This window comes from Pelmatolapia mariae, linkage group LG16_19, assembly GCF_036321145.2.
Source record: "Pelmatolapia mariae isolate MD_Pm_ZW linkage group LG16_19, Pm_UMD_F_2, whole genome shotgun sequence".
NCBI classification, from domain to species: Eukaryota; Metazoa; Chordata; class Actinopteri; order Cichliformes; family Cichlidae; genus Pelmatolapia; species Pelmatolapia mariae.
In genome coordinates, this window is record NC_086241.1 from 611,318 (window position 1) to 630,987 (window position 19,670).

General features: G+C 40.9%; 1 protein-coding gene across 1 annotated transcript in view; it reads left to right on the forward strand.

The window, feature by feature from the left end:
- Positions 1-492: 492 nt before the first annotated feature.
- LOC134644423 (heat shock 70 kDa protein 12A-like) overlaps positions 493-19,670 on the forward strand; it is a 36,486-nt gene continuing 17,308 nt past the window's right edge. Inside the window, exons 1-11 of the mRNA XM_063497467.1 lie at positions 493-525; positions 671-718; positions 828-875; positions 3,053-3,100; positions 3,505-3,561; positions 3,707-3,754; positions 3,853-3,900; positions 6,078-6,125; positions 6,529-6,585; positions 6,731-6,778; positions 6,892-6,939. Coding sequence (XP_063353537.1) covers positions 681-718; positions 828-875; positions 3,053-3,100; positions 3,505-3,561; positions 3,707-3,754; positions 3,853-3,900; positions 6,078-6,125; positions 6,529-6,585; positions 6,731-6,778; positions 6,892-6,939 — 488 coding nt within the window. The 5' untranslated portion in view covers positions 493-525; positions 671-680. The remainder of the gene's footprint in view (positions 526-670; positions 719-827; positions 876-3,052; positions 3,101-3,504; positions 3,562-3,706; positions 3,755-3,852; positions 3,901-6,077; positions 6,126-6,528; positions 6,586-6,730; positions 6,779-6,891; positions 6,940-19,670) is intronic.

Consider the following 19,670-nt stretch of genomic DNA (forward strand, 5'->3'; position numbering starts at 1 on the left):
CAAATGTTTTTACACAGATTTAATGAGATGGAAACATTTTACAAGAAAAAACTCTCTGAAATGAGGTAAGTATTTTTCTTAAAGTTTAACTACACTATAAAAAAGATACAATATTTCGTTAGTGCAACCATCAAACTTTTTTACACGATGACTTTCACCCACAGCTCAGCTGTGAAAAAAAAGATGATGAGCTGAAATCAAACAAACAAAGTTAATGAATCTGCAGAGAATATAAACAATATGTTATTGTTTAATATATTAGTGATTTTGAAAATAATTTCCAAATCTATTTTTTTTGTCTACATTTAACCTTTCAGTGTCTTTATATTATTTTTTATGAAGTAATGGGATTCCCTCTACAATTAAAGCATTTTTTTTCTATGACATGCTAAAAGATTGTTTCTATACTTGATGACTTCTATATCCCAAAATCTAATGAAAAAAAATGTTTCTCATGTGCATAAGCAGACTTGAGAAAGAAGCAGATGTGAGATGTGCACAAATAGAACGCGAACATCAACAAAGGTTTGTTCACTGAACTTGTTGACCTGAAAGACTGTTTAAAGATCAATGGTCCAATGACTCACAATTGTTCACAGAGCTGGAGATTGTAATATTGATACAGTATGCTAAAGGCATTTACCAAACTAATCATGTTGTTTTAACACAGATTGACAGAGATGGAGACGTTTTACAAGAACAAACTTGATGAGACAAGGTAATTGCTTCTCTGAAAGTTTTACTAAATCGTACAAGAAATTTAATAGATTCTCAGAAAATAAAGAACTTTTTCACATATTGCCCCCCCCCCCCCCCCCCCCCCACAGGTCTGCTCTGAACCGTAAAGATGAAGAAGTGAAGTCATTCAAACAAAGGTAATACATATGTAGAGATCTATAACATGTTCATATATAACATATGGATGGTCTTGAAACTCAACACGTTCTCACTCCCAAAGCGTAATATTTTACGCTAGGTGACAAATCGTTAACATATTACGCTTCCCGGTACCCAACACGTCCCTAAATGACAAGATCAGTAAAGTGAGGAAACATGAGAACCGTTTGGAATCAGTCTACACATGTTCGTTCATTTTACTTAAATCACTTTGGAAAACACTGTTTAACGTCATTAAAGTAATGGATAAGATTAGGGATAGGGTTAGGGTTAGGGCTGGAATACATGGCTAGAACGTGTATTACGGCAGGACTGTCATTCTACCGGATTTCACCCATAACCCGGCTCATAGCATAAGAACGCGGAAGGTCACCTTTCATGTTCCTCACGAACGCCGCGGGACGTGACAAATCGTCAGGATGTTGCGCCCCAGGAGTGAGAACGTGCTGTGAAACTAATCTCAGAAATTAGACATGACCTTTTTTCTAAATGTAGTGTTCGATTTCACTCCTCAGTGGAAACAGCTTGTTGCTGGGAAATGATGTAAGATTCTGTCTTTAGTTGTGGTTCTCTATGATATAACTACTGTCTCTCCCTCTACAGTGGGTTGGTTTGTAACTCAAAGTGTGCTGGGTTCCAGCATTTAGTCCACTTACATATTTGGACCTCTCTCTGTTGACAGCCCAGGATTGCTGTTTTCCTCACTGTTGTTTCACAGTTACTGCTGGCTGTGATTTCTCTTACCAACATGTTGCTTGTCCTGCTATGAGCTATTGCACTCAGTGGGGCCCTGCTGTGGCTCAGACTTCTGTCAGCTCAACTTAGTAACAGCTTAGGAAAAAATGCTTGTGCTAATGGATGTGATTGAGTGAATGAACAAGTTGTGTAAATTCCTTTGAGTGCTCAGAGTAGAAAAGCGCTATATAAGAGCCAGTCCATTTTGTGAGCTAATGCACTCGGGGACCTGTTAGCAGCCAATGTAAAATTCTCACTGAGGGGGTTCAGGCCTATGCAGAACAGCAGTGGAGACAAAGCATTTCCTTGGTAGATCCCGCACTTGATACTGACTTGTGCTATGGGCTTGAAGTTGGCCTCTAGTGTTGTATGCCACATCCCCATTGAGTTCCTGATGAAGGCTCTTAGGGTCCTGTTGATCTTGTATAGGTCGTGGCATTCCAGTATCCAGCTGTGGGGCATTGAGTCATAGGCCTTCTTGTAATCAATCCAGGCAGTGCACAGGTTGGTCAGTCTAATCTTTAGCCTCGGCTGATTGTTCGGTCTACCAGTAGCTGGTGTTTTGCGCCTCTGCTATTTTTGCCAATTCCTTTCTGTGCCCGGCTCATGTATTGAGCCATGTGGCTGTACATCTTAGCCACTATGATGCCTGGCAGGAGCTTCCATGTGGTGCTGAGGCACGTCATTGGCCAGTAGTTGGATGTATCCTTTCTCAGGGTCCTTGGGGATCAGGACTGTCCGGCTTTCGGTTAGCCATTCCGGGTTACTCTCATGGATTAGCAGCTGGTTCATTTCCGCTGCTAGAAGCTCATGGAGTGCACTGAGCTTCTTTAGCCAGTAGGCGTGAACCATGTCCGTGCTGTCCAGCTCTTCATACTGGAGACCCTTTCTTGTCTGCCACTGTGATGGTTCCTGAACCCTGTTCAAGGAGATTACTGCGGTCTGTTCTTAGATCCACTAGCCACTGAGCATTGCCATTATGGCGTGTGTCCTTCTCTCATATGCTCTTCCAGTATTGCTCCGTCTCCAGCTTTGGTGCTTCTGTTTTCATGTCGTTCCGGTGCCACTGAGAGTACACCTTGACTGGTTCTATGGAGAACAGCTGGTTAATTCTCCTGCCTGGCAGGGACTAGCCCTGGTTGACATGCTAATATGTACACTTGCAAATGGTTTGTTATATTACTTCTTGGCTGCATCATCTCCTGTAAGGGTACATTGTCTGCGTGAAGGAACTAGCTCTTCAACTTCATGGCCACTCAGAGTCACATTCAGATCCAACAATCAGAGTTTGTTCATAAAATGTTTGTATTTGTTGACCTGAAAGACTGTCAATATTAAAACCTTTAGTTGTCTGAACATTGACAATCTTTAAATAGCATGTTCAGAAGAATTTTAGTAAACTACAAATGTTTTTACACAGATTTAATGAGATGGAAACATTTTACAAGAAAAAACTCTCTGAAATGAGGTAAGTATTTTTCTTAAAGTTTAACTACACTATAAAAAAGATACAATATTTCGTTAGTGCAACCATCAAACTTTTTTACACGATGACTTTCACCCACAGCTCAGCTGTGAAAAAAAAAGATGATGAGCTGAAATCAAACAAACAAAGTTAATGAATCTGCAGAGAATATAAACAATATGTTATTGTTTAATATATTAGTGATTTTGAAAATAATTTCCAAATCTATTTTTTTTGTCTACATTTAACCTTTCAGTGTCTTTATATTATTTTTTATGAAGTAATGGGATTCCCTCTACAATTAAAGCATTTTTTTTCTATGACATGCTAAAAGATTGTTTCTATACTTGATGACTTCTATATCCCAAAATCTAATGAAAAAAAATGTTTCTCATGTGCATAAGCAGACTTGAGAAAGAAGCAGATGTGAGATGTGCACAAATAGAACGCGAACATCAACAAAGGTTTGTTCACTGAACTTGTTGACCTGAAAGACTGTTTAAAGATCAATGGTCCAATGACTCACAATTGTTCACAGAGCTGGAGATTGTAATATTGATACAGTATGCTAAAGGCATTTACCAAACTAATCATGTTGTTTTAACACAGATTGACAGAGATGGAGACGTTTTACAAGAACAAACTTGATGAGACAAGGTAATTGCTTCTCTGAAAGTTTTACTAAATCGTACAAGAAATTTAATAGATTCTCAGAAAATAAAGAACTTTTTCACATATTGCCCCCCCCCCCACAGGTCTGCTCTGAACCGTAAAGATGAAGAAGTGAAGTCATTCAAACAAAGGTAATACATATGTAGAGATCTATAACATGTTCATATATAACATATGGATGGTCTTGAAACTCAACACGTTCTCACTCCCAAAGCGTAATATTTTACGCTAGGTGACAAATCGTTAACATATTACGCTTCCCGGTACCCAACACGTCCCTAAATGACAAGATCAGTAAAGTGAGGAAACATGAGAACCGTTTGGAATCAGTCTACACATGTTCGTTCATTTTACTTAAATCACTTTGGAAAACACTGTTTAACGTCATTAAAGTAATGGATAAGATTAGGGATAGGGTTAGGGTTAGGGCTGGAATACATGGCTAGAACGTGTATTACGGCAGGACTGTCATTCTACCGGATTTCACCCATAACCCGGCTCATAGCATAAGAACGCGGAAGGTCACCTTTCATGTTCCTCACGAACGCCGCGGGACGTGACAAATCGTCAGGATGTTGCGCCCCAGGAGTGAGAACGTGCTGTGAAACTAATCTCAGAAATTAGACATGACCTTTTTTCTAAATGTAGTGTTCGATTTCACTCCTCAGTGGAAACAGCTTGTTGCTGGGAAATGATGTAAGATTCTGTCTTTAGTTGTGGTTCTCTATGATATAACTACTGTCTCTCCCTCTACAGTGGGTTGGTTTGTAACTCAAAGTGTGCTGGGTTCCAGCATTTAGTCCACTTACATATTTGGACCTCTCTCTGTTGACAGCCCAGGATTGCTGTTTTCCTCACTGTTGTTTCACAGTTACTGCTGGCTGTGATTTCTCTTACCAACATGTTGCTTGTCCTGCTATGAGCTATTGCACTCAGTGGGGCCCTGCTGTGGCTCAGACTTCTGTCAGCTCAACTTAGTAACAGCTTAGGAAAAAATGCTTGTGCTAATGGATGTGATTGAGTGAATGAACAAGTTGTGTAAATTCCTTTGAGTGCTCAGAGTAGAAAAGCGCTATATAAGAGCCAGTCCATTTTGTGAGCTAATGCACTCGGGGACCTGTTAGCAGCCAATGTAAAATTCTCACTGAGGGGGTTCAGGCCTATGCAGAACAGCAGTGGAGACAAAGCATTTCCTTGGTAGATCCCGCACTTGATGGTGACTTGTGCTATGGGCTTGGAGTTGGCCTCTAGTGTTGTATGCCACATCCCCATTGAGTTCCTGATGAAGGCTCTTAGGGTCCTGTTGATCTTGTATAGGTCGTGGCATTCCAGTATCCAGCTGTGGGGCATTGAGTCATAGGCCTTCTTGTAATCAATCCAGGCAGTGCACAGGTTGGTCAGTCTAATCTTTAGCCTCGGCTGATTGTTCGGTCTACCAGTAGCTGGTGTTTTGCGCCTCTGCTATTTTTGCCAATTCCTTTCTGTGCCCGGCTCATGTATTGAGCCATGTGGCTGTACATCTTAGCCACTATGATGCCTGGCAGGAGCTTCCATGTGGTGCTGAGGCACGTCATTGGCCAGTAGTTGGATGTATCCTTTCTCAGGGTCCTTGGGGATCAGGACTGTCCGGCTTTCGGTTAGCCATTCCGGGTTACTCTCATGGATTAGCAGCTGGTTCATTTCCGCTGCTAGAAGCTCATGGAGTGCACTGAGCTTCTTTAGCCAGTAGGCGTGAACCATGTCCGTGCTGTCCAGCTCTTCATACTGGAGACCCTTTCTTGTCTGCCACTGTGATGGTTCCTGAACCCTGTTCAAGGAGATTACTGCGGTCTGTTCTTAGATCCACTAGCCACTGAGCATTGCCATTATGGCGTGTGTCCTTCTCTCATATGCTCTTCCAGTATTGCTCCGTCTCCAGCTTTGGTGCTTCTGTTTTCATGTCGTTCCGGTGCCACTGAGAGTACACCTTGACTGGTTCTATGGAGAACAGCTGGTTAATTCTCCTGCCTGGCAGGGACTAGCCCTGGTTGACATGCTAATATGTACACTTGCAAATGGTTTGTTATATTACTTCTTGGCTGCATCATCTCCTGTAAGGGTACATTGTCTGCGTGAAGGAACTAGCTCTTCAACTTCATGGCCACTCAGAGTCACATTCAGATCCAACAATCAGAGTTTGTTCATAAAATGTTTGTATTTGTTGACCTGAAAGACTGTCAATATTAAAACCTTTAGTTGTCTGAACATTGACAATCTTTAAATAGCATGTTCAGAAGAATTTTAGTAAACTACAAATGTTTTTACACAGATTTAATGAGATGGAAACATTTTACAAGAAAAAACTCTCTGAAATGAGGTAAGTATTTTTCTTAAAGTTTAACTACACTATAAAAAAGATACAATATTTCGTTAGTGCAACCATCAAACTTTTTTACACGATGACTTTCACCCACAGCTCAGCTGTGAAAAAAAAGATGATGAGCTGAAATCAAACAAACAAAGTTAATGAATCTGCAGAGAATATAAACAATATGTTATTGTTTAATATATTAGTGATTTTGAAAATAATTTCCAAATCTATTTTTTTTGTCTACATTTAACCTTTCAGTGTCTTTATATTATTTTTTATGAAGTAATGGGATTCCCTCTACAATTAAAGCATTTTTTTTCTATGACATGCTAAAAGATTGTTTCTATACTTGATGACTTCTATATCCCAAAATCTAATGAAAAAAAATGTTTCTCATGTGCATAAGCAGACTTGAGAAAGAAGCAGATGTGAGATGTGCACAAATAGAACGCGAACATCAACAAAGGTTTGTTCACTGAACTTGTTGACCTGAAAGACTGTTTAAAGATCAATGGTCCAATGACTCACAATTGTTCACAGAGCTGGAGATTGTAATATTGATACAGTATGCTAAAGGCATTTACCAAACTAATCATGTTGTTTTAACACAGATTGACAGAGATGGAGACGTTTTACAAGAACAAACTTGATGAGACAAGGTAATTGCTTCTCTGAAAGTTTTACTAAATCGTACAAGAAATTTAATAGATTCTCAGAAAATAAAGAACTTTTTCACATATTGCCCCCCCCCCCCCCCCCCCCCCCCCCACAGGTCTGCTCTGAACCGTAAAGATGAAGAAGTGAAGTCATTCAAACAAAGGTAATACATATGTAGAGATCTATAACATGTTCATATATAACATATGGATGGTCTTGAAACTCAACACGTTCTCACTCCCAAAGCGTAATATTTTACGCTAGGTGACAAATCGTTAACATATTACGCTTCCCGGTACCCAACACGTCCCTAAATGACAAGATCAGTAAAGTGAGGAAACATGAGAACCGTTTGGAATCAGTCTACACATGTTCGTTCATTTTACTTAAATCACTTTGGAAAACACTGTTTAACGTCATTAAAGTAATGGATAAGATTAGGGTTAGGGCTGGAATACATGGCTAGAACGTGTATTACGGCAGGACTGTCATTCTACCGGATTTCACCCATAACCCGGCTCATAGCATAAGAGCGCAAATATCAACAAAGGTTTGTTCACTGAACTTGTTGACCTGAAAGACTGTTTAAAGATCAATCATCCAATGACTCACAATTGTTCACTGAGCTGGAGATTGTAATATTTTTTTGTTTTTGTTTGTTTTTTTTTTGCCTGTCCCGTTTGTTTGTTTTTGCCATCAGAATTGTTGTCTAAAGGCGAAGAAAGATGCCCAACGGATTTACTTTACCAAATGGACCATCCCAGTCTTGCCGTATTGGTCTATTTGATTCACCTTTTATTGTTTATTTTATTTTATTTTCACTTGCTAAATACGGGAGAGACTTGACTGGGGAAAAGAAAGGGGAGAAAGAAAGGGAAAGAAAAACAGCGGGAAAGAGGGACGGGGATAAAGGGTAAAAAACAAAAACCAACAAAAAAACAGACAAAAAATACATATATCAATCACCTGGATCACCTGTTGAGAAAGAAAAAAGAGAAAACAAGCAAAGAAAAAAAGAGCAATATAATAAACAACATCACGTTGATCTATGTGAATATAACAGTAAATACTAAATATTGAATATTATTGTGCAGCACGTAAGATCGACAGCGCACAGTGTGCTTTGAGGTAGGAGCCAAAAAGGGTGTAGTTTGTGTGTGTGAGCACCCGTGTGTTCACCTGTGAGCATGAGCGCGCTTGTTTTTAAAAGGTTCCTTCATGTAATGATCTGCTTGTCTCTCTCCCTCCAGCACAGAATGGCCACACAGTTTGCTTAGCCTCACAAAAGCCTAATTTTCGCTTTAAGCTTTTACACCTCTGTAGCACATTTAGTTTCGGGCTCCAAACAGCGACTTTTAAGATTTTGCACTCCAATTTCTCCTGACTAGCCTGTTGGTTGGTTGCTGCTTGTATGACAGCGACTCTTTTCATGTCCCAGCTAGCTACTGAAACAGTGCACAATAATTATTTGTCTACTTACAGCAGCTGTGCCACTCATATCACCTCACGCTACTCACTTAACCATGCAGCTCCACTTCTTCTGTCTGCAACTCAAAAATGACCACAAGGATCAAGAAAGTGATTTTAAATTAATAGATTTTGCCTACAATGAATCACCACTTTATCATGACTGAGAGTTTTGTGTGCTCTAGCCCAGCGGTCCCCAACTTTTTTTGCACCATGGACCAGTTTATGTCCGACACTATTTTCACAGACCGGTATTTAAGGTGTCGCGGATAAATACAACAAAATAAAACCAGTACTGGTACTGAGAAAAAAAAGAAAATTTATTCATAACACATGGGAAAAGACCCAGGGAAACTGAGTTAATGATAAAAACGCTAAAAAAAACTGATAAAATCCCTGAAAACCATAAATTTCACACCCAAGTCGCAACTCTTGTTGCCCCGGGGTTGGGGACCGCTGCTCTGGTCTTCCTTCTGGGAATCGAGGAAAAAAGTATTTTCCTGTTGAACTTTTTTTTGTGATTTCCTCCCTCTTTATGGCTAAAGTAGCCCACATTAACACATGAGACATCAATGGAAAGCCCAGGATGTCCTCTGTTACCAACATCATCAATTAGTAGGGCAGCTCAAATAAGTCAAAAGATATAGATGAACAACTAATGTCCACTACTGAGGACATAGATGAATAGGCAGGTTTTCAGCAAATTTGAAATCACAAATAAAGCCATGCAATGTTTAAACTTCCCCACATTCACTGAAGATAGTTCTCAGAAGTCCATCAGGATTATCCCATCAAGGACCAGTCAGCTCCACCACCCTCTTCAGATAAAAAAACTCATGCAGCCAGCATGCTGCCAAACAGTACAAGTTTTTCCAAACCAGTGCAGAGAATCACCCTGCCATTGTCTCCCCTTCCTCAGCAGAAAAAACACTCTTATAAAAAGCTGAAGTGAAGAGCTCAGCTTGCTCAAGTCCATCAGAAACAGACATAAATCTAAACCCATGGCACCAAGCTGCTGAAGAATACTGCACGATACCCTTCTCCATACTATATCTGGGGGTCCTGTAAGTAGCCTTTGATTAAAGCAGCACCCCTACTGGCCAAATGGACCAGGCTCTGTCCACCTTCCTCCCTAGGGAGAAAAAGGACACTTTGAGGAATCCAGTGCAGCTTATCCCCCCCAAATATCCACCAGGATCCTTTGAATGTTGGATAAAAGAGGAACTGGGGGCTCAACACAAGTCAACCAGTGCCACAGAGCAAAAGAAACCATACCTCCTCCCTCACAGAGAGAATTATGACCTTGTTTTCTGCTTGGCCGTCACCTAAGGATTTACATCCCTGATAAGCAGGAGTCGTACCACTATCTGTTTAACGTCTCCCATTACAATGGCCTCACTGTGTTAACATTCCACATGCAACTGGTGACAGGAGTGCTCTTACTATAGTAAAGTGAGAAAGTGATATTACTATAACTAGTGTGATATGATTAAATATGTGATTAATACATGAGAAAAGAAATCTGCCACCACATTCCACCCTTTGTGATACCACAATTAAGAATTAAAAATAATTAATTAAGAATCACATAAAAAGAGATTTATTTTCTAACTACTGAACATCAGCACCAATGTGTACTCAAAGAATTCACAATGTGCATCCTCCCTATAGTCAGAAGGAAACAACAAATTCACATTTTATGGTCATCTTCTCTCCGTCTGAGTCTCCACCCTTTGTTCGAAGGATGGCAGTTATATCATAAAAGAAAACACAATATGAGATCATATATAGAAATGAAACAGTGTTCGTTTTTCATCTGCAAAGAAAACTTCAACCTTGGTTACATCAAGCAGCTCTTTCATTCCATTCCATTCAATTTTCCATTGTTTAGATAAGGAAGTCTTTCAGTGTGTGATATATTTTCCCACATTATCATTAAATCCATCAACCCATGTTCCCAATTTTTATTAACTGTTTCTGTAAAAAAAAAAAAAAAAAAAAAAACCCTCCTCCCCAGTGTTATTAGGGATTGAGGCACACATGCCTCACCAAACACACACTCCTTCGTGCCATTTGCTTTGCCCTGTGCAGATGTTTGCCATCAAGGACAGTGAATATGTCTGCACCTGTAGGTAAATTAATACCACAAACATATACTAACACTGATGTTAGTGCTTCTCGAGTTTTAGAGTAAAACCCAAAAGTAGCCATGAATTTCCACTCAGCCAACACATATCAAACACTTCTGAGCTACATTTTACAACAGAATTATAGGTCTTTCCCCTCTATCTATGCAGTGTACTGTACTCTGTACTATTGTAGGGCCATCAGCCTATTTAAAAGGTGTAAACCCTCTCAAGGGCATTTACAATTATCTTTACTGTGCCCACATCAGTGACTGGTGAAACCAAAACAACCACATTTAACTCTGGAAGAACAACCTCCTTCTTTAGGTGCTTCCAGCATGTTTGAGGCTGATCAAAATCCCTCAATGAAATGTGATAAACCCAAAATCCTACTTTAGGGTGTCAAATGTGTCAAAATTGAGTACACATGTCAGAAGAACTCACAACTGTTGTTACTATGTTTACTCAGACAATGAGGGCCTAATGCACTTACGCATCAGGAACTGCCTACCCTACAAAATGCGCACAAGTTGCTGTAAAACTTGCATGCTATAGTATGTTAGTAACTTAAAAACATACTAAGCTTTCCAGGGAAACTGATTGGCTGTTTAAGCAGCTGCTATCTGCATTCATTCGCTGATCCCTGTTAGGTGCCACAGAGTCTGCTCTGCAGTCGCTGAGTTGGAGCTTGGCACACCTTGTTGGAGGAGGGCGCTCTTTTCACCCCTCACCCTCCTGTTCCAACGCAGCTTTATGGTTATTGCTGTGGTTCTGGAATCTTCTCATGCTGACTAGTAGGGCCCCAAACCGCACGACCTTTGACCTCAACCACTGCCTGGGCTGTCAGCTCTGCTATGAATGGTCCCTGCTTCTCGCTGGGTCTCTGAAGACTTCTGATCAGCACCAAGTCTCAATCTGGAGATTCCACCCTTGGGATGATTTCTTCCAGCAATGCTCTGGCTGCTGCACCTGTATCTCTGTACTAGGAGGAAAAACTTCTAACCATTTGGAAAACATGTCAACCATCATCAATCCACATTTTCCTTTCAGTTCAGTGAAGTTTACTTATAGGTCATCAAAACCTTATCTGAACATGTCTGTACCCCATGTAGAGGTTTAATACCTGTACATGAACTGTTAATCCCACAAATCACAGTAAAAAGCCAAAATCACTATGAAAAATCTCATGGAGAACATTGTTTCATGTTAAACCTGGAATCCCTCGTTTTGACACATGGTCTCTCCCATGAATCAACTCATCAGAACTAGGAGAATAACAAAAAAAGGGTTAGTTAGATCATTTCACAGACAACATCAGGGCTTCTCCTCTGGAGTAACTTCGCTCCAGCCCAGTAAACCCTGTGTTAGAGAATAAAATTAGTGTTAATGTCATGTTAAGTGGGTCTAACTCTTGGCTCCGCCTGGAGCCTGCATCCACACCACAATTACCTAGAAACCAAAATCTGTGAGTAAATACAAACTTCACACTTGCAAACAACTGTAGGGTCATATGAGTAATAAGGCATCCAACACCACAGACACCAGTGTACCATGTACAGTTTATTTACCCAGATAATTAAAAAAACTACTGTTACCATAATTTGCCCAAATCATGAATCATCCCATGTGTTTAATCAAAACTACTGTAACCAGTGACTTTTCTTAAATAATGTCACTCACTTGTTTTCACACTATGAGCTCAACAGTGATATGATACACTAAGATGTTCTGTGTTCACTGCACATCCTGTTTCATTTCACTCATGTCTGTGTCTGTGCCGAATCCTCCACAAAGACCCTCAGAAAAATATAACTTTAGCAGTGGAGCGTCCGGATGTCAGGTCTGGATCAACAGATTCCAGAGGTGCTGCTGTTAATCATGTGGTCAGCCCTCCTTTTCTGTGAAAGGAGTGATACTGATTTTAACACAGTATGTGTTTCACATTGAATACACATTTTCCCACTGTACAGTGTGTTACTATAACCAACAAGCAGCCAGTAAAACACAATTTCCTTCACACAAAATCAGTAAAACAGAAAAGTGGCAGCAAAAGGGTAAAGTCTGCAAGGCCCACCCACACTCATGTGAACCCACAGGTCTCCTCCTCCTCTGGTCTCTTCCATCCTCCTGCTCCTGCAAAAACAAGCAAACAAAAACACATACATCCACCTTTTTTCACTGTTTGGGGTGGATTATGCATTAGAAAGGACTAACCCTAAAATAGTTACCGTCTTCTCAATTTCAAGTCAGTCACACTTACTCCACATCATCAGTCCAGTCACATGCATTCGTACCAATTAGGGCTGGGCGATATGGCCTAAAATTCATATCGAGATATAATTTGAAGCATGTACGATAACGATATATATCACGATATATTCTTTTCTTCTGTATAACGTATTTTCCACACTATAAGGCACACTTAAAATCCTTTAATTTTCTCAAAAATCGAGAGTGTGCCTTATGTATGAATTCTGGTTGTGCTCACTGACCTTGAACCGATTTTGGCGTGTAGAAATCTGTTAAAAAATGTTTTAGTACAACTTTGGTAAGCCTGCTGATGGACTGCTTGATGGATTGTCAGAGCATTACGGCTGCCGTAGTGAGGAGTAATCTGGGTCCAAAACTCCGTCCCCTTCTGGTCCCAAAGTCAAACGAACACTGAGAGTTAAAAACAGTCTAAATTCTTTCATCTTTAATTAAATCATCAGCGTTGCTGCTTTATCGGGTGTAACAATTAAGTTTAACATCCATGCATCCATGAAAACAGAATTTATTAAATTTAACGGAGTTAGAAGTTAACAGGAAGTTAGCTCGCTAGTTTATACCTAAACATTTCATACCATGTTCTGACAGAGATTTTTGAAACTAATTAAAACGTACAGCTCTGCTATCACTCCCAACATAAGTGAAGACAGAAAACTAAACAGCAGTGGTGTTTGCAGGGTTACCGAAGTTGGACTACCTGGTATATAATGTTGTGCTACGTGATTGCTAGCGACACAGCTATGTTAGCATAACATTAGCAGAGTGAAGCTGGAGGATGAACGGCAACTTTTTTTCCACTCGATAAAAGTTAACGTGAGGAATTCTGGTGGTTAGGGACAAATGTAATCGCATAGCAGGATGCTATACACGGGCCAAACTTCAGTCAGGAGAACATAATTTACTGATGATAATGGTTGTAGCCGCTGTGATACTTTCTACCAAAACAGGCGCAGCTTGATGACATCATCAACATGCGCTATCGCGATAGAGCGATATAGTCAAAATCTCTATCGTTGGCCAAATCTATATCGTTTCTATCGTATATCGTTTATATCGCCCACCCCTAGTACCAATCATTGCTGATTGTGGAAAACCGCGCACTAATTTAAGTATCCACTGACAGCACTATTATGTTCTTCCAAAAATAAAAAAATAATTCTTATTGCTTTTGAAATGGATTGAATCGCTACAATCCTTTTAAACGCAGGACTTACCATCTAATATGGTCAGCGTCCTAGGTAGGTGTACTTCTCCTAAGCCATTGAAATCTGGAGAAGCTCACCTTGTATTTGCTCTCAGTAAAGTATTTTATAGCGCTTTTACTCCCAATCTTGCAGGCCTGCTTTTAAATCATCAGCACACAAAATATCACCCCCAGAGGGCTGATACCTGGCAGGTTTTTTCCTAAGTGCACTGTTACAAAAAAAAAAAAAAAAAATATTAGGCCTTGTTCAGGACATGTCTAAATATATATATAAAAAAATAAACCTGTGTTTCTCTTACAAAAAGAAAACAACCCTAACAGAATCAGCCTGGTACTAAAACAAAAAAACCCAAATCTGCCAGAAAAATCACATGAAAAGTTTTGCTTTCTGGTGACACAACATGCTGTAGGGATTAGAACCTGCCATGCAGTGCTGCAGTCACTGCTTCTGTTCATGTTCCCCACATCATATTTACTGGTTGCCCACAAACGCTCCAGAATATCACACAATTCTGGAAAGTCTGGGGCCAACAAACATAGATCCACCTGCTAAATACACAGAGAAATTTTCCCCTTTTTTATTAGCAGCTGCTCAGTTCACACAACACTAAAAGCTTCCTAAACACTTCATATCAATGTTTTATCACTGGAATGTGAATTTCTTTCTTCCTTTTTTCACTTATTTTTCATTTTCATTGACCCAATCATTTTATTTAACTTTTCTTTTCTTTTTCCAAAAATAAACGTAACATGTCATCATGTATTTCACAAAACAAGTTTCTTCTCATGTATACAGTGTATATCTGGGTGCAAGCTTCTCCCATACATCAGAAACAGGAAACTCAACCCTCTGCTACATCTTATTGACTTGTTTTATAATCCAGCCATCTTCCCTGATCCAGTAACAATCAACTGATTTGCATATCATCTCATAACCCACTAAGTTGACAGGACAACAGAAATGCATGTTCAAAATATTATCACAAAGGAGAATTTGGTTCATACAGTAAATTACTTGTGCTGCTCCAATCAAGCAGAAAACACTTCATAATTTATTATATTAACAATTAAATTTATTGTCTGATCACTGGTTGTTCAAACCAGAATCTCTTTTTTTTTCTTTTACAAACGTTAAACTCTTGTCCTGCAACCTAGAAAGTTAATTGTCAGCAGTGGATACACTCAGCATTTGATAACAAGTGTCTGTCAAATTTACACTATTTAACACTGATGAGAGATAACAAGCTGATCTTCATTGGATGTGTGTGTTTATGTGCGTTTTATTTTTACCTTTGTTGTGATCCTACGGACTCTTTATCAGCCACCACAAGACAGCCGGCCACAGTTTTCCAACCCAATTTTCATGTGCTCTCACATTAACAACAACAGATTTCATTTTTCCTCCATGCTCTCTTCCCACTTCTCACAGCTGCTGTCTCTCTCCCACATCTGCAGCAGTTCACGGTTGTGGCGTGTCAGGGGCCCAGTGGGCCGTTCTTCTGCATTGAATCATATCTGTTATTAATCTCTGTCTCTCTTCCACAGCATGTCTTTATCCTGTCTTCCTTCTCTCACCCCAATCAATCACAGCAGATGGCCCCGCCCCTGCCTGGTTCTGCTGGAGGTTTCTTCCTGTTAAAAGGGAGTTTTTCCTTCCCACTGTCACCAAAGTGCTTGCTCATAGGGGGTCATACGATTGTTGAGCTTTTCTCTGTATGTATTATTGTAGGGTCTACCTTACTGTAGATGTGATTTTGCACTATATAAATAAAACTGCATTGAATTGTCAGATCCCCAAACCACCTCAACTGGCTCCTTTCGATGTGGAGGAGCAGCGGCTCCTTCTCACTCTATCTCTAAGGGAGAGGCCAGCCACCCTTCGGAGGAGACCCATTCTCGCCGCTTGTATCCGTGATCTCGGTCCTTCGATCACTACACAAAGCTCGTGACCATAGGTTAGGGTAGGGATGTAGATCGACGGGCAAAATGAGAGCTTCAGTGTTACACTGTCCTTTCACCACAACGGACGGGTACAGTGTCTGCATCACTGCAGCCACAGCCACCAATCCTTGAACTACTCCACTTGGGGCACGGACTCTTCCCCGACCCCGGGTGGGCACTCCACTTTTTTCCAGCTGAGGACCATGGCCTCAGATTTGGAGGTGCTGATTCTCATTCATGCAGCTTCACACTCCGTGTTATTACTGTTTTAGACCAGAAAATGATTATTTTACTCCAAAAATAATTAAACTTAAAAAAAGGTACTTTTAGGCCACAGAAACCTGAGAGATAACACAATTCCTGAAATATACATTTACAGATAAATCCGCTATGTAACACCTAAAGTGAACCGTGATGTGGCATACTGCAGTTTGACCTGCAGGTATACTGTAGTTAAATGTAAGTTTTTACATAGTTTATAAATGAAATACTTTTGACAACTACTAAAAAAATGTAAGTATGTGCTTGCACAAGTCATCAAGAATCAACTGTAGTCAGTTTGTCTGAGTCTGCTTTGCATCAGCACAAACACCATTACCAGCTGATCAAAGTCACTCATGAGCTACTCAGTGAGTAGCTACAGCATGTTTAAGTCACTATCATCCATAATTGGACGTTAATTCAAAGCACCTGTCTTCAAAAAACAATAAAGTGGCTCTAATATTTCATATGCAGTTTTACGATTTTAAATTTAATATAAGCAGTAAATGATTTGAGAATCTGTCCTTTGAAATTATTTATATTTCATTTACATTCCATCTGTGTTGACTGTGTGATGAGGATCTGAACATCTTTGCGTCCTCAGTCTGCTGTGTGTGTGTGTTTGTGTGTGTGTGTCTTTGACGTCACGCCGCAGTGCATTGTGGGATCGCGGCGCCATGACAGAAGGCCACAAATCAAAACAAACACACTGTGTTGATAGCAGGACTGCCAGAACCATGCTTAAAATCAGCGCAAAAGACAAAGGGCTGCATCGCGAACGATTGCGCCCAGACGCCAAGAGACGGTACTTTGAAAAAACAGCGTGGATCGGTAATGTGGACCCGTATGAAAAAAGGCAGTGGAGCGGAAACCCAGACGGCCTGCCGCCGTTGTCCTATCCCGATATCTTCGCGTACCTTGTCTGTGGAGTCAGCGCATACACGGCGAATCATTTTCGGAATTATAAATTCCTGGAGGAGCACATCTAATTCACGAACGGTTGGGTACAAGATTTGGCCGTTTTTAAGCCTCCAATTTGTGAGTACGTTGACCATATGACCAAGATACAGCCAGAGGTTGCCAGCTGTGCGTTGCCATGTAAATAGTTTGCATTTCACGTGTATGTACTTGCTAAGTACATGCCAACAGATCTTGAATAAAAAAAAATAAACATACTTTTCTTTTTTGTTTCATATTTCATATGCTGGTTTGCCTGCAATAATGCCAAATAATACGCTACTCCGTCAACATGACGTGGTTCTGCAGCATCACACATTAGGATGTTTTATCTAATTATCTATGACCTCAGCGCATTCAAAATAACACTAAAAGCCTATTAAGAGAGATATGAATTTATTTAGAACTCACCGGAAAGAAAATGCCGCGAGCAAACCAAAAAAAATTGGGGATGGCAGAGAACTCAATATCCGCTCGTCTGACCGCTGCAATCCAAGCCTGACGTCTTCGTTTAGTAATATCGGATACATGAGATCCCTCCCGTTGCCTCCAGGAGGGGAAACGATGAAAAGAGAGCCCATTTTCCAGCTTCTTGCCTTCCCTATCGTGTGATCTAACGTTGCAACACAAGCACGTACGAACCATAGCTGACGCTTCCGTGTGCTTTCTTTGGCCTACTGTCATGGCGCGAGGGGGCGTGGCCCCCTCCCGTGACATCACGCTCCAAAGCCCTATTAATACACATGCAGTCTCCATCAGAGTGACGGCAGACACTTTGAACGCTTTCAGGCACTGTTGCAAAGAATGCATCGCTTTCCATTATTTTCTTCTCATCCAGCAGTTACAGTGGGATGCAAAAGTTTGGGCAACCTTGTTAAAAGTCATTATTTTCCTGTATAAATCGTTGGTTGTTACCATAAAAATGTCAGTTAAATATATCATATAGGAGACACACACAGTGATATTTGAGAAGTGAAATGAAGTTGATTGGATTTACAGAAAGTGTGCAATAATTGTTTTAAAAAAATCCGGCAGGTGCATAAATTTGGGAACCACAAAAAAAGAAATGAAATCAATATTTAGTAGATCCGCCTTTTGCAGAAATTCCAGCCTCTAAACGCTTCCTGTAGGTTCCAATGAGAGTCTGGATTGTGGTTGAAGGTATTTTGGACCATTCCTCTTTACAAAACATCTCTAGTTCATTCAGGTTTGATGGCTTCCGAGCATGGACAGCTCTCTTTAACTCACACCACAGGTTTTCAATAATATTCAGGTCTGGGACTGAGATGTTCCAGAACGTTGTACTTGTTCCTCTGCATGAATGCCTTAGTGGATTTTGAGCAGTGTTTCCGGTCGTTGTCTTGTTGAAAGATCCAGCCCCGGCGCAGCTTTAGCTTTGTCACTGATTCCTGGACATTGGTCTCCAGAATCTGCTGATACTGAGTGGAATCCATGTGTCCCTCAGCTTTGACAAGATTCCCAGTCCCTGCACTGGCCACACAGCCCCACAGCATGATGGAACCACCACCATATTTTACTGTAGGTAGCAGGTGTTTCTCTTGGAATGATGTGTTCTTTTTCCTCCATGCATAACGCCCCTTGTTATGCCCAAATAACTCAATGTTAGTGTCATCAGTCCACAGCACCTTATTCCAGAATGAAGCTGGCTTGTCCAAATGTGCTTTAGCGGCTCTGTTTGTGCTGTGGGTGGAGAAAAGGCTTCCTCTGCATCACTCTCACATACAGCATCTCCTTGTGTAAAGTGCGCCGAATGGTTGAACGATGCACAGCGACTCCATCTGCTGCAAGATGATGTTGTAGGTCTTTGGTGCTGGTCTGTGGGTTGACTCTGACTGTTCTCACCATTCGTCGCTTCTGTCTATCCGAGATTTTTCTTGGTCTGCCACTTCAAGCCTTAACTTGACCTGAGCCTGTGGTCTTCCATTTTCTCAATATGTTCCTAACTGTGGAAACAGACGGCTTAAATCTCTGAGACAGCTTTCTGTATCCTTCCCCTAAACCAGACCTTCCCAAAGTGTGGGGCCCGCCCCCTAGGGGGGGCGCAGAGCCATTGCAGGGGGGGCGCAGTATGAAAAGGGGGAAAAAAATAACAACGCTTGGACACTGCTAGCACGGGGCGCCCACACAAACACAAAGGAGATGAAGCATCGCTGAATATGTTTCCAAACCAACTTCATTCTAAGCCAAAGACTAGAAAATATGGTGAAGCATATCTTCCCTTTGGCTTCACCTGCACAAGTGCTGAGGTAGGTCTCCCATGCAGAATTGGTTTTCCCTGCATCGGGAGCAGCGCTGGGCTCTCCAAATCACGGACAATCAGTATCCCACAGCTGTTTATGTTTTTGAACCCATTTTGCACAGAGAGGCATTTTTTGAAAAATGTATTGATAGCAATGTTGAATATTAGTGGTGCAACGGATCACGGTTGATCCGTAATCCGAACCGATCCCACTCCACGGTTCGGCACGCACGTGATCCGAAGATTCGAAAAAGAAGAAAAAAGTATGTGTACGGTGCGCGCGGTCAGTCTGTCAAGCGGTAGCTATGGTCAGCGCTAGCGGTCCAAGTGGAGGAGCAGAGGAGTTTGCGGTATTTAAGCAGCCCTTTGCTGCCCAGTCCGACCGGGCTAAAGCTATAGAGATTGACAGA